We start from the raw sequence: 24,579 nt of genomic DNA, 5'->3' as shown, positions 1-24,579 counted from the left end.
ATAATGATCTCTGAGAAACCAAAGTGTCAGGGACAGGTCCAGTCAGGTCTCTCCCATCAGTAATTCTGTTTCCTAGCATCAGCATCAGTATTACAGTCAAACTAAAAATCTGCACCAGTCCCAGAGGGATTTTTAAGGTAAAAATTAAGGAAATCCTGCTTTTAGTTATGCATCCATACTTCCTCTGACATCACTGCAGAGTGGATAGGTCTGTGACATTCTGTACAGCCTTTTGCAATGCCATCACCCCAGAAAACATGAGAAGGGTTGGATTTGGGGGTCACATTATCAAATTGTGAAAATCAGCATTATCTTGGTGCTTCCAAAGGATCTGGTTGCCTTACAGCATTTAAGGATTTGTTCCGCAGTTAAAACAATGACTTGGCACATCCTCTTTAACTGGGAGAATCTTAAAAATCTAACACACTTTCATCACTGAGCTGTTTATTTATTGGAATGATTTCACACAGCTGCAAAAGTAATGCTAAACCCATTAGGTCATGCTCTGCTTCCAACCAGCTTCTCAGTACACTTAACAATGGACTAATTCCTAACAGCACTGAATTGTTTTCAGAATGATACTTTGCCACATCTGTATTTTGTGCTAACTCAATTTGTCAGTTCTACTGTTAGAAAAGAAACAACAAGAATTTAGTCTTCTGTAAAGCTCTGATAGTCCTTTTCTCCCCCTATTTCACTAACTCTGTTCTTTCTTGTCCTTTATTGCACCTCAATCAGAGCAGAAATTTTCCTGCATTTTATTTTGCTTGCTCAAAATTCAAGAATTAATTATCCCCTCTCACTGCTGTGACATCAACTTTTTCTGTATCACCATGGACAAACATTCTCTTCATGTTTTTTGTTAAGCATAGCACAATTGTTTCTGCCTGTGTCTCTGCTCTTTTTCTTCTCATTCCACTTTTTTCTTTTTGCTCTGACTAAATTACTCTTGAAACCACTCTCAACAAACAACTCCTCCATGCTTAGTTTCAGGATGACCCATAAGACTGATTATTGCATGCTTTTGAAGAACATTGGGTCCTACAGCAAGATAAAAGACCAAGAAAGATCATTTTGCTCTTATTCATAACTTTCCCACTGACTCATGAAGAACCCTAACCAAACTTAACTCTTTTGTGACCCAAATAATTTTGCAGAGCTACCATATTTCCTCTAGGTCATCTCTTTTCTAGGATAAAAATTCAATAACTTCTCAGTTGTCCCTAAGGGACAGTTTTCCACTCTACAGCTCCCTGGTCCCAGAGGTGTGAACAGTGATCTTAGCTCTCAGGCTCATTGCTTTGCACACTTGTGTTACAAAACCTTCACATGAATATGCCAATCTTTTAAGCCACTGTTGCTCTGTCTAGTTGCTTTATACATACAGTAATTTACACCCTAAACAACCTTTGTGATACTCAGAAATGCTATCAGTAGATATTTGGCATTTACAGAAAGACTAGAATAACTCAGTAAAGCAAAATGAAAAATAACACAAATGGCTAAAAAACACATCACAGCAATACACAGTGAAGGCAGCCAGGGAAAAGAAAGATCCAAGTTACTGGTGGCTGCAGACATCCCCAGCTAGTGCTGCCTCTATGCATCACAGCCCAAAAGCACATGTCCTGCCTCTGGAGCCACACTGGCCCACACCACTGAAATGCCTCCATATTTAGTGACACTAGACTTCACTAAGATCTTTGTTAAAATGTCACAATGGTAGTCAAATGCTTTGGGAAATAGGTTGGGAAATAATTCCTACACCAATCTGAGGAAACAGATTTAAAACTTTTATCAATAAATTAAACTGGACTTATCAACAAGACAGTGTTGATAAAAATTAAAATTATTGCCAATTATTGACTTATTTACAACCTGGCTAAGAATCAGCTTTTGTACTGTGCTACTTGGGCCTGGTGTCACGTTAACCAGCTAAGCTGGGTCATCCTGATTGCTCTGTTTATTCAATGTTCTTTCCTTAAACATTGGCAGAATGCAGTGAATCTTCTGAAATTTCACTGACAGGCCAGGATTTCTTACAACTGAGATCCCTCATGAGAGATCTGTTAGAGTCCTTTAGTATATGTTATCTTAGCCTACTGTTTTAAAATTCTGAATATGATTTATGATGATGATGAACCTCACCCTTAATTACTTGCAGACTGAAAAGAATTCCATCATACTTCTGTAATACAAGTGCTTCATCCAGCACATATTTCAATACTCAGTATTATCAACAAAACTTGCCCACTGTTCCTTGAGCCATTGCAAGGCTTTCTTCCTCAGGCCAGAACATCCTGTAGTACCTTTAGAGTTCTCATTCTATTTTTGTGGTTCATAAATTTCCACAGATATTGATTGCCAGAGAGTCTTCCTTTTTAAAAAATAATAAACATCAGTAATTATGACATTTTCAACTTCTGTTGCATTTTTCATGTGCAGATTTCACTCAAAACATTTTATAAATATTCAATTATCTTCAAAATGTACCTGAGAGGAAAATAAGTAGTGAGAAGTAAACTGTATCAGTGGGAGAGAGTCAAAAAGAGACTTATCTGATCACTGCAAGTATTGCAGAACTAGGACTAGCACAGACAAGTTCTGTTGCAGAGTCTTTTTTCACATTGCAAATGGAGCTGCACTTTGTAAGATAAATCTCAGGAAAAGTTATTATGTTAAATTATCATGCAAAAGTTGTTATGCAAATATTATAGAATCACAGAATTGTTCGGGTTTGAAAAGACCTTTAAGATCACTGAGTCTGATGCTCCAGGTTTTCATTAAATAAAATAGTGCAAAAAGCCTGAGCACCCAAAAGCCAAAACAAATTATTAAACCATACATTTCCATGGACCTTGAAGGCTAATGAAATTATAAAAAAAAAAAAAAAATCATTGCACTATATAAGACAAATGATGTCAGGCTAATTTGCCTTGCTAAGAGACAACCAGCCCAAAAAGAAAGATACAGATGAGATTTAGCTTTTTGAGATGTTGATAACATTTGATATAATATTCCGATAAGCAACTGGAGAAAAATAAAAGTGCAAATGAAATCACCATAATACTTGCTTAAAAATACATTAAAAGTTTACTATGAGTGTGTTGTTGTTAAACTCAAATTTTCTTTTAGAAATCCCTAAGGATCTGTTCTGATCCAGTCAACCCCTATGTTTTCCTAAACCATGAAGCAGAGATTTTGCAAGCACTTCGAAGGACAAGATTAGAATAAAAATTATATTTCAATCCAAAGAACTGGACCAAGCCTCCAAAGCTGAAATTCTAGAAAGGGAGACAAAAAATGCTTGCACTGAGGAAAGGTAAATCATTGGAAAAAATTATCCAGGAAAAGACATGGCAAAGCAACAGCAGAGCAGCCAAGGAGCTGGGATGCATAGCAGCAAGCTATGCCATTTCCAGCTGAAATGTTACACTGTGGAAGAAGGTTTAATTTTTTAAGGCTTCAATGTGTGCAGAGCCCTGGAAGTCCTGACTCACCCAGCAAGCAGATGCAGGACCTACAGACATCCTACTAACAGTTACTCAGAGCTGGTGACGTATCCCACATTCCACTGAGGGCTGCTTCTGGAATGACCCCACTGCATCACACAGGCTCTGGAATGTGGTGGGTATCAGGCAGAGTTTAACTCTATCCATCTTCCCAATGAAATCAGCTCACGAGCTCTGTCAACACCAGTGCAGTATCTTCTAGGAGAACAAACGTGCTCTTGGTATATATCTAATGACTATATAATTTAAAAGGAATGAAATTAGCTGAATTCATGCACATTTTCTGGTTATTTTCCTTCCTTTTTTTCTATTCCAAATGTTTGCATAACTTGGAGTTATTTTAAAAAAGGCACATACTTCAGACATGTCTATTGTATGTTTGCTCTACTTTATTATCCAAGGAAACACTGAGATTTAGACAACAGTTAAGTAAAGAGTCCAAAAAGCATTAGGGTTTGGATTACAATTTGAAACATTGCCAAACTTCACTAACTGCAAGACTGAATTCCCCCATGCCTGAAGACTGATAATTCTCAAGCACAACTCATTTTTCCTTTTGGCAAAAAATAAAAAACAAAAACCTGCACCTTTGATACAGTCACCTAAGAGAGCAGATCTAATTCAGTGTGAAGCTGCAGGTCAGCTCCAGACCACAGTGAAAAAAGACCCAAGCTATGAAATCAATCATCTGCTTCAAATAAGTGTGAGGACACAGTTAGGATCAGACCTCAACAATCTGGCAGCTTTCAACATCTCCAAGATAAAGCTGCAGTGATTCCCTACTGCTGAGATTTATCTTCACAGAGAAATGAGGGAGGAAAGTCTCTCTCCTAAAAGCATATCTCTCCTGCCTCTGTTTTGACACCAACTGCTATCCCAGTTCCAGTATTCTTTTGGCCTCCTTCCTTGGAAATGCAGTGAGGTCTCTGTGGAGCTCGCCTTGGTTCCCCTCTCAGACAGCTGTGACTAATTCAATGTTCAAGCTCTTGAGTTAATTCTCTCATTAGATCACTTTCCTTCTTCATGGAATAATTATTCCCACGGGAGAAATGAGGAAGACTAAAACATTATTGTGCTAGTATCTGACACACTGCATGCAGGATGTTTATTTTAAATCAAATTGCCTGGAATTGATCCAGATCTATGGCTTAAACACAAGAATCTTCTAAGTGGTGGGGAACTGTAGCCATGCATGTTACACAACATTCCCCATTTCACTGGAATTCCTCCAAACTTCCTGCTAGGTAAGTGTACCTAGAACATAAACCTCTCCACACAAGTAGGTCAGGTGACACAATCCTTTCATTGCTGGGGCATACTTTAGGACTGAAAAATGTTTTTTTCCTTGTTTTATTTTTTTTTTATCACACACCAATCCCTTTTCCACCCAATGCTATTGTGAAGGTGAAGCCTGGAGCACACAGTAGTGAAATATTGCCAGTGCTCCTGAAATCACAAGCCAATATCTGTGCATTACTCACTGGGAATGTCACATTGCCTCTGAAGTTTCCTGTGGCTCAGATGTGTTCCCCAATTTTGCTGCCTGGCTCCCCAGGGCATGGCTGGTCACTGGAGGGGGCAAACACCTCCCTCAACTGGATGCCAGCACAGCCTGTGCTGAAGCACCTTTGGTGGGATCTGAATTCTTTGGGGGAGTTTCTCAATCCCAACTTCAAGAGTGCTTTATAAACCTCTCTGGACTGACAACTCTGATACCAGGCTGTTACCTTAATGCCACCTTTACCTCAAGCCACATTAGAGTGAAAATAATAAATACTTTGTTACGAATTTCAAAACAGAAAAAAGTTCACAAAGGTGAGAGGAGAGGAGAGGAGAGGAGAGGAGAGGAGAGGAGAGGAGAGGAGAGGAGAGGAGAGGAGAGGAGAGGAGAGGAGAGGAGAGGAGAGGAGAGGAGAGGAGAGGAGAGGAGAGGAGAGGAGAGGAGAGGAGAGGAGAGGAGAGGAGAGGAGAGGAGAGGAGAGGAGAGGAGAGGAGAGGAGAGGAGAGGAGAGGAGAGGAGAGGAGAGGAGAGGAGAGGAGAGGAGAGGAGAGGAGAGGAGAGGAGAGGAGAGGAGAGGAGAGGAGAGGAGAGGAGAGGAGAGGAGAGGAGAGGAGAGGAGAGGAGAGGAGAGGAGAGGAGAGGAGAGAGCCCAGCTGTACAGTTTCTCAAGCCATTATCAGTTCAGCTGAAAAATGGATGGAGCCATCATCACCTTGCTGGTAGTGTGAAAACTTAAACGTTTTCACACAAGCCCTGTATTGTGGGACGGCCTGTGCAGAAAGACTGTCTTTGGGGACCCTTTTGCTCTCTGTGTTCAGACCTCTACCCTACACACACACACACATACATTCATCAAGATTCATTAACCCTCACAGGAATGAAGGTAACAGCTCTTGGGCCTGGCCCAACCCTGTCGAGAAAGAGAGTTCTCTTGCCTGGCTTGAGTCTGGAAAATGTGTTATCCCCCTGTGAAGCACAACCCACTGAGGTAGGAAACATTCAGACCCTGAAGGGAAACTTCTTTACCCACTGAAGCTTATGTATCACGTGAAAGCATAAGCTGACAACAGGCTTATGCAGGTATCTAATTAGAATAGAGTGTCTGTAGCTCATTAGAGGCTTTTGGCTGAGTAGACAAACACAATAAGCAGTTGTGATGATCACCATTGGGGTGACAATGGGGTAAACCAATGCCGTCTTTGAGAAATACCTTAGAAGTAGCCAGGGAGCCTCTTCTCTCCTCCAGGCTGAAGAGTGTGAAGTCCAGCAGCCTGCCTTGTCTTATCCTTTCAAGGGATGCACAACAGCACCCACCAACTGTGCATTCACAGACTGCTGATCTGCATCATTGCTTTGGGCATGCAACGGCATCCAGAGTAAATGGGACATGTGGGAAAAACCTGGACCTTAACAGAGACAAGGTGTCTTGGAAGTGTAAGAGATGTAGCTTAGATGCTTGTACTCCTCAGGAGCTCTTGGTAGCTCTGCACTTTTGCAATTTTGGCTTTCCTGGGAGAAGTTTGAGTTCAGATCCTTGTGAAATTTAGGGAAGTGGAGCAAAGGAGCAAAAATGGTTGTATCCTCTTACCTGCACATCAAAACACAAAGCTCCTTTCCATTTTGGTGAGGCTGTAGAACACGTCTCCTCTGATAGATCCAGTGCATTACATTACAAGTAGCAACTATAGTGGGTAATTAGTAACGAAAATGGCAACTGCCTGTACCATGGAAAGGTTACAGCAGATGCCTTAGCACAGGAGGCAAAGTGCAGAGATGCAGTTTGTGACAGGAAGTGAAGATTATATACCCACTAAACTGGGGGAGGAATTATGGCGCATTCTGGTTGCAATAGAAAGTGGCTCCCTATCACAAAAGATCCCATAGGATTTGATGTACCTATGAGTGGTGAAGCTCTGAGTTTCATGTCTCCTCTGCAATAGGGAATTTAACAGCCAAGCATGGCAAGGGGTTTTAAGTCAAAATGGTGCCCAAAACTGCAGGTATAATGGACAGGTTCTGAAAAGAAGCAGTCAGGCAAAACTGCACATTCAAATCAATTATTACTCTTTTTGGGTTTTGGGGTGGGTGTTTGGTTTTTTTGGTTTTTTAAGACTAAGAGCTCTCCATCTTTATCAAATTCAGGGGAAAAAAAACAAAAACAAAAAAAACCCCACACAAAAAAAAAAAAAACCCCAAAAAAAAAAAAACCCACAAAAACAAACAAACCAAACAAACCAAAACGCAACGACAAACTTAAATCATACTCTAAGAGAGGAGAGATTCAGCATCCGCACAGGCGACACCTTTCAGCCTCCCGATTTTGTTAATGTTCCAATACGTCACCCTGCAGTCCCGATTTTATTATTGCTCCAATGCATCTCCCTGCGGTAACAGCGGCACCTGCAGGATTCGGGAAGAGCAGCACAGACACCTCCCGTGGCTCCGCAGAATATCATCCAGGCATCGGGAAAGGTTTTCCTGAGAGCCCTTCAGCCAGAGAAATCTGAGCGGCAATGGGCCTCTGTGGGACAGGGGTTTTTCAAGAGAAATCGTGGATAGTTTTTTGTGAGAATCTTCTCACTCTTTTGGCAGGGTGGCAGCAGCACTTTGGAGCAGGTGCAGGCGATGGGACATGTTGAGGAGCACAGAGCATGCCTTTTTGTGTCACCTGTCCTACATCACAGTCAGCATTCAGCTGGTTTATTGGCAGATATATTTTTTCAAGTCTGTTATATTAAAATTGAAGACATTTTTAATTCCTTCACTACAATGACTACCATTCTTGTTGTTGGTTAATCAAAAGGCCTCCTCATTACATGGTGCAATTTCACACTGTCAAAGGTACTTTCAGACTTATTCCTGAAAATCTACAGCATGTTTTGGGAGATTCACAACAGTATATGGCATCATGAGCTCCATCCGGTACAGCTCCTGTGTGGCCCAGAAGACACGTGCTGAAGAAGTGCCCTTTGCTGGGGGCAGAACCATGAACACAGCACAGCACAGGCCTTTGGGGCAAAATTACTTTCTCAGCAACACTATTTTGTGTCCATAAATTTGGAACTATGGTGTGAAATCCTAGTGCTGGTCAAGAGTCTAACAGCTGACATCAGCCAGCCAGCGAGCCACTGGCATTTAGGAGAGTTCTAAGCCTTTTACTCACAGGCCACTTCCGATGAATAAAATGTCAGCGCGAGAGGGGTCTGGTTTCTTTTACTGATGTGTCAAAAAAGAAAAACTTTGATGCATTTATTAGCCAGGGTTAAAATATATAGATTTATATCAGCATGCATCCAACTGTGTACTTGCAGAAATCTCTTCTCTCTAGATCTATGTTTTCTATGGGTATTTTTTGAAGACCAACTTGAAATGTAATTAGAATGTAATGCTGATGAAGACAGAAACCAACAGCCCCCCGAGGGTATCATGATTCAGATTCTTTCCAAAAGTACATTTAAAAGTCATTACAATGAAATGCAGACTCATGAGAAAAGCCTGAGGGGCCATGACCATTGTAACTGTGAGCAGACATGTTTTTCTTTCCCAGCCTCACAGTAAATAGATATGGAAGCTTTCCAAGAGGCTCTCTGATCGCTTTTTGCTCTGGCTGGATGTTATGCTCCTGGAACAGCTGTGGAAAACTCAACATGTTTTTCTCTCAGAATTAGTGCCAGCTCTGCTGGACCCAGTGACTGCGTGCACTTAACTCAGTAAGTGATGTTCATCCCCCATCAGAGCTCAGGCATGCCGTGACTCAGGGAATTACACAGACTAAGATGGAAGCACACTTTGCCTCAGGATCAGGGCTGACCCTCGTGACCCACATGGTGCTGCTACAGGACACTGATGAAACATCCATGCTGGAACGAGGAGGAAGGCCCACACATGGCATGACACTGTGGACAAAGGGGGCTGCTGGGCTGTGCCTGCCTGTCACGCTCCTGGAACAGTTGTGGAAAACTCAGGAGGGATGCTTTTTTCTCACAATCAGTGTCAGCTCTGCCAGACCCAGTGATCATGTGCCTTTACCTCAGTATGTGATGCTTATCCCCTGTCAACACTGCTCTGCTGCCACAGTCCCAGGCAGCGTCCCTGCCTCTCATCTCTGCCGTTCCCTGGGCTGGTGGCAGCTGCAATTTCTCCCCAACACAGCCATATTTCTCATAAGCACCCAGTTTGCAAGAGCATGACTGGGACTGAGGGACAGAGGTTGTGAAGGCAGTGACTATATGAATAACCTATTGCAGGATCAGTTTTAACCACAAACAAGCTCTTTGCAGAGCAGGGACCAGAGATGTCTGTAGGGGTGCACAGGGTCTCCTCACTTTAAAATGGACATTGAGGTGCTGGAGCATGCCCAGGGAAAGCAACAAAGTTAGAAAACATGTCTTATGTGGGGCTGCTGGGGCAGCAGGGGTTGTTCAGTCTCAAGGAGGCTCAGGGGGGACCTCACTGCTCTCCACAATTCCCTGGAAGGAGGTTATAGTGAGGTTGGGGTCAGTCTCTTTTACTGTGCCTGCAGTGAAAGGACCAGAGGAAATGGCCTTAAGCTAAGACAGATGAGATTCAGATTAGATGCTAGAAAAAAAATTTCACTATTTGGGTGGTCAGGCAGTGGAATAGGCAGTGTCCAGGGAAGCGGTGGAGTCACTAGCCCTGGAGGTGTTTGAGAGACATCTGGATCTGGCACTGGGTGATATGTTTAGCAGTTTAGGGGTTACAGGAGCAGTGCTGGGTGGACCATTGGAATGAATAACCTTAAAGGTCGGTTCCAACCTTGATGATTCCATGATTCCTGTGGGGCCTCACGGGGCCAGGTGACCAGGCAGGCGCATAGACAAAGGAGCGAACAGAGGTACCTGACCCAGTGCCGCCGTGAGGGCAGGGTGCTCGGCACACAGAGCCCTCGGCACACAGAGCCCTCGGCACACACGGAACCCTCACAAAACACGGAGCCCCTACAGCGCCCTCAGCCCCGCCCGTCCCGGTGCCCGCCCCGTCCGGGCAGCGCCGCCTCAGCGGGAGCGCGCCCCTCACTTTCCCCGCCGCGCACGCGCCGGGGCGGGGAGAGCGGGGCGCGTGCGCGGCGCGAGGCCGGCGCCGGGGGTGCCGGTGCCGCAGCAGCGATGGCGGCGAGCGCCGGGACGGGCAAGGGCGGCTCTGCCTCCAGCTCCGTCTCCAGTTCCGAGCGGCACGCCCGCCTCCTCCTGGCCCAGATCAACCGGCTGCGCGCCGGGCACAGCTTCTGCGACGTGCGGCTGGAGGTGGGCCCGGAGGCGTTCTCCGTGCACCGCCTGGTGCTGGCGGCCAGCAGCCCGTACTTCGCGGCGCTGTTCGCGGGCGGCATGAAGGAGTCCGGGCGGGACGTGGTGCGGATCGCGGGCGTGGAGGCGGACACCTTCCACACGCTGCTCGACTTCATCTACACAGGTGAGGGCTGGCGGCGGGGCGAGGGGCGGGTGCCCGGCGGCCGCAGGCTGGAGCGGGGCCCCGCTGTGGTTTGGTGCCCGCAGGGGTGGTGAGCATCGCGGAGCACAACGTCCAGGAGCTCATCGTCGCCGCGGACATGCTGCAGCTCACCGAGGTGGTGGAGCTCTGCTGCGAGTTCCTCAAGGGCCAGATCGACCCGCTGAACTGCATCGGCCTCTTCCAGTTCTCCGAGCAGATCGCCTGTCACGACTTGATGGAGTTCACCGAGAGCTACATCCACGCGCACTTCCTGGAGGTGCAGGGCGGGGAGGAGTTCCTGGCGCTCACCAAGGAGCAGCTCGTCAGGATCCTGCGGAGCGAGGACCTGAGCATCGAGGACGAGTACCAGGTGTTCGCGGCAGCGATGCAATGGATTCTGAAGGACGTGGGGAAAAGAAAGAAATACGTCGTGGAAGTACTGGAGCCTGTTCGGTTCCCTCTGCTACCAGCGCAAAGGCTGTTAAAATACATAGAAAGTAAGTGAAAGAAGGAATATCAGATGCATGTATGTGAGCAAACTATGTGTTGTTCAGAGGTACTGGGCTTTGATGGACTATTCTTTACATTAATGGCATGATGAATGAAAAAATTATAGCAAACAAGCGCCATTTTTTAAAAAATAAGCACAGCTTACTTTAAAAACATGCTTTTGAAAATTCCTTTTGCTTTTATAAGTAAGCAACATTAATTTGTCTGCTGTTTTTGGAAAAGTTAGTAAGTGTTCTACAACTGAATTGCTTACAATTTGTTACTTTTCACTGTGATTTTTTTTTCAATTCTGCTAATTTTATTCTTATTCTGCTTACATTACTCTTGAAGGTATTCCAGATTTCAGTCTTCGAGTGGCCCTGCAAACTCTGTTGAAAGAATATTGTGAAGTCTCTAAGTCTCCCAAAGAGAACAAGGTCAGCAGTTTTCTGCAGGCTTCTAAAGGTCGTCCCCGGAGGAAAGCCAGGAAGTACCTTTATGCAGTAGGTTAGAATGTGGCTGTTTGAACCTTATAAAACAAATGAAGTAGTATCTCAGAATGCAGTACTGAAGGAGATACTCAAGGATTTTTTTAAAAATCAAAATACATAATGATACCAAATCATTACATCATGGCTGAGTTACCATGTTAGCAGCTTTGATTAGAATTGCGCAGGAGTCCAGCATTCACATTTCTTGTCATTGTGACATGGCATTCAAAGCCCAGATTTGCTGTTCAAAAATAATTTGCTTTGGGTGGAAAACTGCAAATCAGCAGAGGATTTACCCAGGGCTCACTGCTGGAATGGTGTATACAAATTCACTGAACATTTTGTTCTGATGGCTGAAGTTTTCTCTGTGCGGGACACTTTGGTTCATATGATGGGATACTTGAAAATCCAAGTTTTCAGCAAAGCTGCAGTTTTATATTGGAAGGGAATGTGTTTGTTTCACTCTGTGGGCAGTAGCACCAGCTTGTACTGAGCTTGTATTGGTCAGTCACACACACTTGTGCCTCACTTGTTTGTTGTTCTAATACTCTATTTTTAATTCTGCAGAATTCAAAGATTATAAAGTTCTCTCTTGCCTTCTGCCTTTTATCTCATGAAAAGTTTTTACATGGCTGCCAGTATGTTATGCAGCAAAGGCTGTTGGGTGATCCTTGTATTTTACTGAAAACATGAATTCTAATGTTTTTAGTGTTGTGGCATCAGCTCAGCACAATTTCCATGACCCTCAAGGCAGCCATTCTTCCTTGTATGCTGGAAAAATGAAGCTACTTGGAAAAATCCAGTTCCTTCTAAGAGTGGCTAATGGCTGTTACTGTAATGTTTTTCATGGTTAGATATAGGAGCATGAGGGTGAAGAGGAAGCTCTTACTTGGCCTTTCCCCTTGCTTTGCAGGTGGGTACACCCGACTGCAGGGAGCACGCTGGAGTGACAGCAGAGCCCTGAGCTGTGTGGAGAGATTTGACACCTTCAGCCACTACTGGACCACGGTGTCCTCTCTGCACCAGGCCCGGAGCGGGCTGGGCGTGGCTGTGGCGGGAGGAATGGTCTATGCCATTGGAGGTAACAGCTGAAATAAGCTTGCTTTCTTACATGAATGCTAGAGAACTCATGGATGGAGACTTTCAAAATTACTCTTCCTTGATTCTCTACTGTCAATGCTCTGTGAATGCCTGTTAGGGATCCTGTACTGGCAGTTTTTACCAAGCTGCTCTTCCCTCATGGTGTAGCTATTCACAGGTTACCATATAGATGTCTGCAGATATACTCAAAGATGCTGGCTATTCTGGGGGATTCATGTACCACCGCTGGTGGAATTTGTTTTCTCACTTACAGTCTAGGAAAAGCCCATAGCACAAAAGGCAGTAGCACAGGACAGACCACTTGTGCACTGTCTGCCTGGAAAGGCTCATTATGTCTGTTTGCACAAGGATGTGATGAGTAACTCTACCAGCCCATCACAAAAGAATGCATATGTAGACTCTTTTTGTCACCACAGAGCTCATTCTTTGGTCTTGAAAACCCAGTCAGTTGTGCTGAGGAGTAAAACGTGCAGCACCCTGGTTGTTTACCTCTATGATGTTTTCAGGAACATTTCAGGGAACTATTGATGAAAGTGGTTCCCAGTGATGATTCATGTGTAATCATCACTATGTACAAATGAAGCTTTTGCTATGCTGGCTGTTTCACCAAAAGATAAATCTTGTATTCAAATGTTGCCTGTCCTGGAAGAAGCTGAAGATTGTTTCCATATCTGCAGTAAAAAAGATTGCATTTCTCCTGACTCTTCTTGCTTTTATTATGCAGGTGAAGACAACTCAATGATTTTTGACTGTACTGAATGTTATGATCCTGTTACAAAGCAATGGACAACCGTGGCTTCCATGAACCATCCCCGTTGTGCACTGGGAGTGTGCACATGCTATGGGGCCATCTATGCTTTGGGTAAGTTGTGGGGTTTTTCTAGGTGCAGTTAAAGTTGTTAATTCATAGAACTTGTAAAATGATCTTAAATATTACATCTTGGTGATGCAAATTCACAAACTTAAGTTTTGAAAAACATCTGTGTCCATAAATATTAACATATATACTAAATCTCTGTGGATTAGTTATTGTATAGTTATAATTTATTTTCATTGTAGGCTGACTGCATGCTGATTTCAGAATTTGTCCTGGAACAGTACACTGCATGTCTAAAAATACAGCTAATACACAACTTTGTGCCATTAAATTCCTTCCTGTGTTTGCTGTTATTTGCAGGAGGCTGGATTGGAGCAGAGATTGGCAATACAATTGAAAGATTTGATCCTGAAGAGAATAGTTGGGATGTGGTGGGAAGCATGGCTAAGCCCCGTTACTGCTTTGGGTGTTGTGAAATGCAAGGTGAATATTGCTAAGTTTATGTCCCTAAATAGTTCCAACAGCCATTGGATTTTGAAGCTTTATGGCTCAGTCATGAATTCTTACCTTTGTACTGAGCTGTCAGTCACACATGCTTGTGCCTTGCTTGTTTGTTGTTCTAATACTCTGTTTTTAATTCTGCAGAATTCAAAGACTATAAAGTTCTCTATTGTCCCCTACCTTTTATCACATGAAAAGTTTTTACATGGCTGCCAGCGTGGTTATGCAGCGAGTCTTTTTGCAGTTGATTGTTCTTTCTGATACTGCTTTTATCTATCTTCCATATTTGGGTTTGCATATTTTTCTTTGTGACAATGTGAAGACTTGCCACAGCTTATTTTAAGACAGACATGTCTAAATACTTGACCAATAAATGTGCTGACTAAGTATTTGATCCTGGCCAGGTCAGCAGTTGCAACCTTCTGAATGAACCTTCCCCTGCACTTAATTAATTTTTGCTTTCCTCAGAGCTTCTAGTGCTCAAGCCTCAAGCTGCTCATGTGAGAGCTTTATGTATTCTACTACTGAGCAAAAGGAGGATTTTCTGACATTCTTTAACCATCTTAATGTCAGGCTAAAACCTGTGTTGTGACAGTAATTTTCTGTCACCTTTATGAAGCCTAAAAGAGGAGAAGCTCTGTCTCTGCAGGTTTGATTTATGTCATTGGTGGTATCAGCAGTGAAGGAGTAGAGCTGCGTTCTGTTGAAGTCTACGACCCCATCTCCAAACGCTGGTCTGAGCTCGCTCCCATGGGCACCAGAAGAGCCTATCTTGGTGTAGCTGCTCTCAACGATTGTATCTATGCTGTGGGAGGCTGGAATGAATCCCAGGATGCACTTGCTAGTGTAGAAAGATACTCATTTGAAGAGGTATGGCAGAGTCCCTCCTTTTCATAAATGTAGATTGCATCAGCTTTGTGTAAGATGCTATAGATCCTGCTTCCTTTCTCTAAAAAGAAAAAGCTGGAAATTCCATTTCCCTATCTTGAGTGAAACAAAGCTTTGGTGATCTCAGGGTCTGTCCTAAGTAATTGTCATGGTTTAACTATGCACGGATATACTGTAGTTTGGTAAATACTTCTTAGGGTTAAGATGAGAGGATAGATTCCCCCTCTACAAGAGAAAGCTCAATAATCTGAATAGAGAGAAAAAACTCATTGTAAAGGTAAGAGTCACCTTTTATTGCAAAATTTGAGGATCTTCTTCTGCATCAAAATGTAGTGGTGTTTCAGCATGACTAGAAGATAAAAAACTAGACTGGTATTGCTCATGTTTTTATGATGTTCTTTGGAAGCGTAGCTACTCTTAAAAGCAGAACATAATCCCATGTGCCATCTGTTTTGCTTTTCAAATTGAATCTAGTTTTCCTGTTTCCCCCACCTCAAACTGTGCCATGCTCTATTTTAGAGACTGCCTGCATCTTGCAGTGACTGAAGAAAGGGAGGGGTGTTGTGTGCAGACAGTATGGGATCTGCTCTTTAGAGATTACCACAATTTGGACCCCTTGTGAAAGTGTTGTCATTCCTGTCTTGGTAATCTTCTGGATACTGTACACATACCACATGTAAACCTGTGAAGTTATATACAGTATTCTTTGTATATGTTTCAGTCTTTAAGCTTTAAAAGTTACTTTAGCAGAATCAGGGCTTGCCTTAAAGCTATTTTTTCATCTTTCACCTTTTTGTTAGGAAAAGTGGGTTGAAGTTGCATCGATGAAGATCCCAAGAGCTGGTGTTTGTGTTGTGGCTGTGAATGGACTTCTCTATGCCTCAGGAGGCAGAGCTCCCAGTCCTGATTTTGCTGCTCCAGTAACCTCTGACTCTGTTGAAGTTTATAACCCTCACATGGACAGCTGGACTGAAATTGCCAACATGATCACCAGCCGCTGCGAAGGAGGAGTAGCTGTGCTGTGAAACACAAAGAACAAAACTCATTCAAGGAATGAGTCAATTATGTCTCCTCAGATTTCCTGTTTCATTGGCCAGAAACCTCTTTTAACACAGGAGCTTCAGTGGAGAATTAGATCAGAGGGATTTTCCTGAGCAAAAGGAAAAGCCCTTCAAAGTAAATTGGCTTATCCAGTGTCTGTCTCAGGAAGTATTCTGTTAAGAGTAGGAATGCCTCTTAGAACTGGATTAAGCTCACTGAAATAAATGGTGAATTTGCCCTGTAAAAATCTGAAGAAATAATTGCAACACATTAAGAGACATTAATCAGGTTATTACTGAGCTGGCACATTAGCCAGACTTGCAGTCTGGAAGTGAGTTACTGTCAACAGCAAGGAGTTATCTGTAGGTAACATCAGATGGGTGATTTGGATGGCATTAGTTATTTTTCTGGCAGAAAACAAGGAAGAGAAGATAACACACAGGAAAGACTTGGTGCCTCTACTTATGACCTTGATGCATTTAAGCCTCTTTTCTGTTGCTGGACATGGTGGGCATTAAACATGAATTGGATCTTTACTTTCTGGCCACTCCACAAATTTGAATGGTGAGTGGATGAGAATTTCCTTTTCTGGAAGGTTGTCCTCACAGTTCTAACAATGCCATTCCCCTTCAGTGCTGGCTTTTCCTCTCAGTGGTGTCCGTGATGTCAGTAGAGCTCCTTTTTGTGTAAGCTCTGGTGAATTTTAAATGCAAATGCATTAGATTGGCTGCTCTGTTCAGGACTGCTCTTAGGATAAAAACACAGGGAAAGGCTTTTGCCCCCACATTTTTTCCCCATAGTCAAATGTGGTTTTACCCTGTGTGACACATGCTGAGACTTGGCATTGAATACTTGCTGTTCTACAAGACACATTCCTTCACCTTCACTGCATCTTGTATCCTGCCTCATCCAAATTTGAGCCAATGGGGCTTTCTGTGCTAGAATTAGCTGCATTTAGTATTGAACTGATGATATCAGTGTGCTCTTAAGGAGTTTGTATTTAGCTCAGACATACTTAGTAAAACAATACTACAAAGAGTTTGGAGTTATTTCTAGATTCAAGTTGTTTTTTGCACACTGGCTGCATTTTCAGCACAGCTGTGGATGATTTGGATGGAGTCTGAAGTAAGGCTGCTTGAATTTTGATAGACAGTGTTATTCTGGATCACCAAACCACAACTGGAATGGCACAAAACAGGAAGCCTGGCACTGTGTAGACAAAGGAGCTTTCATTCTGCTTAGGTCAATATCCCCTGTGTAAAATTAACAAATTAACAAATTATTACATGATAAATCCTCCAAGGTGAGTGTTGCAGGTACCTTAACAATCAAGGTCCTAAAATCTAACATAGAGTTGGGCTAGAACATGCTAGATGATGGAGAGTCTGATTGTTCCATAATCTTGTGTGTGCTTTTACTTCAAAGAATTTCTTATGTGTCTGAATTAATGGTTTGATCTTGTTTAAACTGTTTTTCATAATAAAATGTATTTTCAGAACTGACTGGAATGCTCTTGAATAGGTTGCTTTCATAACTTACTAAGCTGTATTATGCCACTTTCATATAATAGGTCATTTTTTCTTTTTACTGGAAATCATATTTCCCAGTAGAACACTAGGTAAAGATTGGTTATAAATTTTGACTATTTGAGTGGTGGAAGTAACACACTTCTGCAGTAAAATACTCATGTATTTTTCTTCTCAGTATAAAATCACTCAAACTTCTTGGGAGTCTGTCTTGCCATCTCTGTTCAGCCCTCTGTGGGCTGATGTGTAATTTCATCACCTGTGGGATGAAATTACAGGTAATATTTCTTAGTCTTTCTTTTTTATATTTCAGGATCCCTCTTGGAACTGTTTGAGAAACACTACCTTAGCTGTATTTTATTTGTTTGGGAACTACAGGTTTACCTCTGATCCCTACCTGTAAACTTCCTGGTTTAATGGAGCTTGAGGGAATCTGCAGTTGTCTGAAGTTACCTTCTGCAGGTTTTGTAACTGATTCTGTCATGTTTGAATGAAACTTTGAAGCTGGTTCATTATGGTCTCTGATCCTCAGCACATCTTTTACCTAATCAAGACAAAGACAGGACTCTTCTCTGGACCCATCTTAAAAGATGCTATGTCTAAGTAAGAAGGAATAGAAAAACCATTTTCATTCACAAACTCAATTTTATTTCCTTTATGTTGAAAAAGCTCTGAAATATTTTGTTTAATAGGGTACTTTCATGATTCAGCATAGAGCAATTGATACCCATAATTGCCTGATATGTTCTTTAACATAAAAATGTTAACAGATTGCAAAAGGGAGAGGCTGATCTACAGAGCTGCTGTTTCAGCAACATCATACAAGATGGTTCATTTCCAGGACAGGCAGGTTTCTTAAACAACTGTTCTTTGCAGAATGAACAGGTAACAAATTTTAAGGGACAACACGTGCTTCATTTGGTGTATAACAACAATGAAGATCAGTGCTTTAACAGAACTATGAAGATTATCTGGTCCTAAGACCACATGTGGATATAATTTTCAGCTTTCTTCCTGCATCTTACACTGTGCTTTAATACTTCTGATAAAAAGCTTACAAGAAGTATGCCCACATCCCCTTTCTCGAGGTAGTGGACACAAAGAAGAAAATTCATGTGACTTAGGTTGTATCTTCCACTAAATGATGTGCTAGGAAGAATCCAGTACAGAGAGCAGATGCTTCTGCAGTGGTTTCAGTAATAAACCCATCGTGGAGGGTTTGTAGGCTGCCTACAAGCCCATTGGCACCTGTCCAAATGTACATTCTTAGGAGGGAGAAGCTACTTTCAATCCCATTATCTGATCCCTTAGTGCCAGCACTTGAGTCCTTGTGTCACAGCATAAGTTAACAGTCCTCTAATTTAGGAGTATGGCAGATCTTTATGGCTGTGTGGCACACAGCTTCCTTTGCCAGGCAGCCCTAAATCCAAACAAAACTAGGAAGAGATGGCCCAAATAACCTTTTTAATTTCAGTAAGCCTGAGCAGGAATTTCCTTCTCCTGTGGCACCTTGTCAGCCACACAAAGCTTCCTCTTCAGCTTTTCCCCACTCCAGCACAGCAGCTGAATGACACATTTCAGGTGAGTGCTGACCTTGGCATCCCACTGCAAACAAACCTCACCTGTCCTTTCTTACCTGACATCACACTGAGCACTCCCTCACACAGCATCCCTGGAAGAGTCCAGGCTGGATGGGGCTTTGAGCAACCTGATCTCGTGGAAGGTGTCCCTGGGTACAGCAGGGGATGGGAATGAGATGATTTTTCAGGCCCCTTCTGACCCAAACCATTCTGTGATCCTGTGATTTTGAACACCTCCTCTGAAAATAGGAGTGAAATAGGAATCTTGTTTCACAACACAGGAACTGAGTAGAATGTGCTTCTGCATCATTCTCTGCTACTTCTTTAAACACCAAACTAGAACTGCTTTCACCTTGTTCATGTTGTTTTCCCCACCTCAGAACATGATCACACATTACAGTCAAACTTTCATAGTTCAGCACAGAGCAATTCATACCCATGTCATTTTGAATCTCCATTCTAAATTCCTAGAGCAGCAACATCTTGTTCAGGAATGATTCTTGTTCTACAGATAAGGACAGACTCGTGCTTGCCTTGGAAGTAATTGCTATTTGCAATACTTGCCTCCTGAACTAGCTTACAAATCAGTTGGAAAATCATTTTGCTTCAAGAATGAGCATCTTGATTCCTGCCATCACACCACAGTCTTTATTTCTCCTGGAACTCCATACAAATACCTTATTAGCAGATAATAGCTTTTCCTTACAGATTTATTAATTTATGTTCTGCTGTTTTTTTCTGTCATCACTTTGCTCCCCTTCTAAGAAAGTTTTCAGTGCTACAGTGGCCAACAGGGATGATATCATCACCACTGTTCCAAATACCCTCAGTACCTTGAACCACCTGGGGTAAGTAGGAAGAAGGGAAATGTCATAATGCAGTGATATCCCTAAGGCCACCGTGAGCATCAGTGCTCCCTGAGTGACATCTTTGAAAAGCAAGGCTTGGCAGGCAAGCAGAGCAGGAACTGTGCCATTGGCCAGGTTCAGCCAGTCTGGCTTGGCTGGGCTGTTCTCTGGGAGGGCAAAGCCCCACCTCATGCCCCCCAGGAAGGAGGCAGTGGCAGCTCCATAGGTGACCTGAGCAAAGGCCAGCTCTGGGCAGTAGGAGCCCTGCGAGGCCATGGCCAGTGGCACAGCCACAAAGGGAATCAGCCCTCCCAGGCTCAGGTAAAGGACTGGCTTGGGACAATCCTTCAGTGACCCCGGGCTCTCCTGTGATTGTGCCTCAGGTTCTGCAGGGGTTTCCTTCTTGGAGACGGGCAGAGAGGAGTGGAAAGGCCGGAGCTGGGCTGTGTGAGCTGCTGCTGGCTGGAGGCTCAGAGGTGTGCAGAGAGGCCGTGCATCCCTCTGCAGCTGGAGGAGGGCCAAGGAGGAGCAGCTTGTCTTGTTCCTGCCATGGAGCAGCACGCTTGCACCAGGTAACTTCTGCAGCTGCAAGCACAAAACTTGTTCTCAACAGTGCAGGTTTACAGACGTGCAGGTACCTAAACGACCTGAATATTGCACCAAGTGCTTTTCCAGCTCAGGTCACACCACAGCTGTCTTTGCTTTTGAATTTCAAGTGGTTTTAACCAAACTAATGAAGGCACCCAATGCAGCTGATGAAGAGCAACTGGGCTCTCCAGAGTGCACAAGCAAAGCTTACTCAGTGCCCACCTATCCCTCCCCACACATTCTCTGGGCACTTTGAAGATGTATCAGTCCTTTTCAGAGTAAAATATAAAGTAGTTTCCTATAGAAGCAGGATAAGGTCACCCCAGAAATCAGCTACTGTCCCCTCACTACTCCACCAAGAAGTCATAGGAAAAAAAGACATTGAGGCAATAAATCTCAAAAAGCTATTCTAAATCTGAGCTAAATCTCAAAAAGCAAAGTTATTTTATAAAAGAAATAGCTTTGCCTAAAAGTGCTGTAGAAACGATGAACTATTCCAGAAAAGCTGAGTTATACACTCCAACTTGGAAGCCACCTTTTGTTCCAAAGCTGCAGTCCTATCTTTTGCTATTTTACTTTTAAATAAAATCAGCAAAAAAAGCCTTCAGTAACTTACTTTGAAAGGTGTCTTGAAGCAGCATCGTTGTATGAGAGGAAACATGTTTGTTTTGTTTTCCCAATGCCCTAAAACAGACAAATTCAGAAGGTTTGAAACCAATGAATCACTGAGTTGGTCTGATGGTCAAAGTTCAGTCACAGTCTACACTTATCAAATGCAAGAGTCTTACAGATGCATATTTAAAGAGATATGTGTATATATATTACATATCTATTCCATCAGTACTTGCCCACTGCAGAATACTTCGTTTCAAGCAGCTCTATGAACGGAAATTCTGAAGTTGAATTAACTGTTGCAAGAACAATTTCTAGTTTAAAAACTGAGCATCACGGAACAGATGTTGACTTCCCGCTCATGGATCATTCCCTCTTCAACGGATAAATGGCTTCACAAAGCTTATAAAGGAGCATTTCCTCAAGCACGGGAAAAGCGACCATTAATAAAAAAAGGAGCAGAAAAGCCACCCCATGCAAGCTGCGGGTGAGCTCCCTGCCGGGGTACCACACTCACCGGGGGAACGTGGGCGGCTCGCCCTGGATTTGACTCCACAGGTCCCGGTCCTGCTGCGCCGGGACAGCAAGGCAGCCCCGGCAGCCAAACGGCCCCGCCGGAGGGCGAAGGGAGCGGAGAATATATGGATCTTCCAGAGGGAGGAGGGGCCGCCCTGCCCACCGGGACCGGGCAGGACTCACCGGGCGCTGCCACCGCCCCGGACCCGCCAGCTGTGGTGCCTTCCGGTGCTCCCATAAGCGCTCCGACGGCGCCCGGTGCTGAGCGCTACCGGTCCGGGCGGGAACGGGCGCGGCCCATCGGGTTCGTCCGGGTCCCGGAAGGCCCACCGAGCCGATACCGGGGGCTGCAGTGCCGGTCACTCTCAGCCCGAGGGCCGCGGTCGGTCTGGCAGAGGAGCGACACGCTCCTCTCCTACCCGTGGGACAGAACGTCTCCTGGGGAGCAGTGAGGCCATTCCTGCTTTCTGGCTTCCGGCATCACCTCATCGGGCAAGCCTTTCACAGGCGGACTACGAATCCCAGCCCGCCCTGCGGCGCGCCGCTCGCCGATCCTCACGGCGGCCATGGCCGGTAGTCTTCTGGGACTCGTAGTCTGCGGCTGCTTCCGACAGGCGGTGACGGGGGCGGTGCGCGCCGCCGCCTCTGATTGGTGGGGCGGGAGGCGCGGGGGCCGGGGCGGGGGCAGGGAGGGGGAGCCGGGGGGGGGCGTGCTCCTTCCGCGTGCTCGGCCCCGCCCCGCACGCGCGCGGGCCCCGCCCCCTCCGGCCCCCGGCCGGGCAGGGCTGGGCGGCCATTTTGGGCAGAGCTTTGTTATGGTTGTGGGGCCGCCGGAGCCGCGCCAGGGCCCGCCCGGTGAGTGCGGCCCCCGCGCCGCCCCCTCCGCGCCCCCAGCGCCCCCCGCACCCCCCGCGTCTTCACCCGGCCCCTGCCGCCCCCAGGCCCGCCCCGCCGCCCCCCGCGGCACCGCGGGCTCGGTGCGGCCCGGGAGCGGCCTCCCGCCAGGCCGGCCCCCCCCCCCCACCCCCCCCGCGCTCGGTCCCGCGGCCGCGGCGGCTCCGGGGGGGGGCAGCGCGAGGTCCCCGCGGGCAGGGCCGGGCCGGGGTGGGCGGCGGGGCCGGGGCTCTGCGGGTTATTGTTTCCTGTTCAGCCGGGAAGTTCGTAGCGCTGACACTGCCGGAGCTGAGCTCCTGTCATGGGGCCGTCCGTGAGCGGGGCGGGGGGGCGGGCCGGGGCGGCGGGTGAGTGCCGGGGGCCGGGCAGGGGCGACCCCGCTGTCGGCTGGAAACGAAAGCGGGCGGCCCGGCCGTTCCCCTTGGGCTCCTCCCGGGCCGCGCTTCCCGGCTGCCCCCGGCGGGAAGGGGCGGTCGGCGGCCGGCAGTGACACGTGGGCTGCGGGCGGCCGGGGCTCGGCTCGCCGTGCCCGCTGCCAGCGGCGCTGGGAAACTTGTCAGGTGCCGCTCGGTGCCTGCTCGCAGGCAAACGGCGCCCGGGCCGAGCGGGGGGCGGCTCTTTCGGGCGTCAAAGTTATTTCCGTGTGTCCGGTGTGTTTGATGCCCTGTTGGCCTGAGGTCTTGTGTGGTTTGACTTCAAGGGCTGGGGCTGGACTTGCTCAGAGCGCGCCTGGCGTTTCCAGCATCCATTTCAGACTTTGAATTCAGTTCGGTTCAGTAACGAGCTGGTTTGGAACGATTTTAGAGTAGTCAGTAGGTGTCTGCACAAGTTACGAGTTTTTAAACAGCTTTAGAGGAACAGTAGCTATTTAAATTCTTACAAGTAATGGTGGAATGGTTTAAGAGTGTTGCTTAAAGATCTTTTTATATTAACATGACCAGGTAGGTCAGGCTGCCTTTCCCCGCCCCCGAGCTGTGAGTGACACAAGCGTTAGTAATGTTGATAATACTCTGAAACGTTGCAAGTGCCTGAGCAAAGTGTGGAAATAGCAAAGAGGGGGAATGGAGATAACAGCTGAGATAATTGGAGCGCCATCAAAGCTGAGTTTACTGTAGAGTTGACATTGCTTCTATAAAAATGTTAGGTGGTTATGAAAAAAGCTTATGCAAATGTTAGTTCGTGAATGGAGATGGCTGGTATTTCAGTGAAAGGTTCCCCTTAAAGCTTATCCATTTGGAGACTGGTATCTGAACCTTCCAGTTTCTGACTCAGGAGGGAAACAGGTGTAGAGCAGTGGTAGGAACAAATAAAATTCCCAAATTCTTCAAGCAGCTTTTCCTCTCACACTCTTTCACTTCATTTCTGGAGGAAAGTCCCTTTAAGAAGAACTTATTAGAAGTTTTGTATTTGGAATAGAAAGGCTTCAGGTGGTACTTCCTTATGATGTTAGGGTTTTTTTACAGCTGTTTGTAGGGAAGTGCTGCAGCCCTCTGCATTTTATATTCATCTGGTTTATAGCCTTAATCCTATATGACACAGAAGTTTCCATTGCAGATATCATACAAGGACCTAAAGTGAAAATATGCAGGGAACAGATGGCATTTTAAAAAAACCACAAATCCTGTTTTTTTCTGCAGTGTCTCAGAAATATGAGGAGCAGGATGCAGATGTGAAGTACAACAAATCAAATAGAAGTGCATACTTTCTGAGTCTTAGGAAAAAATCTCTACTTTGAGAATATTTACAGGGTATGGTCACCTTGTCTCCTGTAGATGCAGTGTAACACTGCACAGTGTTACTGAATCTTGACATTCCTGTTTTAAATTAGGAAATTAAGTCACTACAGGAAAAATAATATTCACTAGCATTTTCATTAAATGGAAACAGTGTTTCAGGAGTTGTGGGATCCTTATTTTAATACAGAAAAATGCTGTGGTTAGATCTGTGAATTTCTTCAGGAGTGTGGGATGTCAGATAATGTCGTTCTTGCCTTTACAAAGTGAAGAAAAACTATTGGCTCAGGAGTTCAAGTTACCTTTTTTCCCCCCCCCAGTGTTAGGAGTTGTTTGAAGTTAGTTGTGTAACTGCTGAATTGACTTAGCTGTGAAGTGTACTCCAGGGTGTGCTTTGTTTGTTTGTCTGTAGGAAGAGATTTGGGAAAGGGCTGACTCTGTTCAGTGGAGCTGAAGCTTTAGAGCACCTCTCTCCTGTGGAGGGCTGGCTGTG

At 45.1% G+C, this 24,579-nt stretch overlaps 3 protein-coding genes across 4 annotated transcripts in view; 2 read left to right on the top strand and 1 right to left on the bottom strand.

Moving 5' to 3' along the window:
- The first annotated feature begins 10,108 nt into the window (after positions 1-10,108).
- Positions 10,109-17,280, top strand: IPP (intracisternal A particle-promoted polypeptide). Its single transcript, XM_058030626.1, has 8 exons — positions 10,109-10,443; positions 10,527-10,958; positions 11,302-11,457; positions 12,355-12,522; positions 13,267-13,404; positions 13,720-13,842; positions 14,510-14,730; positions 15,549-17,280. The coding sequence occupies exons 1-8, from the start codon at positions 10,140-10,142 to the stop codon at positions 15,771-15,773; spliced, it is 1,767 nt and encodes a 588-aa protein (XP_057886609.1). The 5' UTR covers positions 10,109-10,139; the 3' UTR covers positions 15,774-17,280.
- A 660-nt stretch (positions 17,281-17,940) lies between these two features.
- On the bottom strand, positions 17,941-21,939 carry TMEM69 (transmembrane protein 69). Of its 2 annotated transcripts, none has more exons than XM_058030102.1 (3): positions 21,461-21,939; positions 20,948-21,015; positions 17,941-20,342 (listed from the first exon to the last, which is right to left on the bottom strand). In XM_058030102.1, exons 2-3 carry the CDS (start codon positions 20,970-20,972, stop codon positions 19,609-19,611), a joined length of 759 nt encoding a protein of 252 aa, XP_057886085.1. In that variant the 5' UTR covers positions 20,973-21,015; positions 21,461-21,939; the 3' UTR covers positions 17,941-19,608. The 2 variants fall into 2 exon arrangements, with proteins under 2 accessions (XP_057886085.1, XP_057886084.1); XM_058030101.1 differs by having other exon boundaries at positions 17,941-20,328; positions 21,461-21,937.
- Positions 21,940-22,225: 286 nt separating this feature from the next.
- The window catches only part of GPBP1L1 (GC-rich promoter binding protein 1 like 1), a 31,878-nt gene continuing 29,524 nt past the window's right edge, over positions 22,226-24,579 (top strand). Inside the window, exon 1 of the mRNA XM_058030439.1 lies at positions 22,226-22,314. The gene's annotated coding sequence lies outside the window, so the exon portion shown is untranslated. The remainder of the gene's footprint in view (positions 22,315-24,579) is intronic.

This window comes from Melospiza georgiana, chromosome 9 (genome assembly GCF_028018845.1).
Source record: "Melospiza georgiana isolate bMelGeo1 chromosome 9, bMelGeo1.pri, whole genome shotgun sequence".
NCBI classification, from domain to species: Eukaryota; Metazoa; Chordata; class Aves; order Passeriformes; family Passerellidae; genus Melospiza; species Melospiza georgiana.
This window is presented reverse-complemented; position numbering and strand designations above follow the sequence as displayed.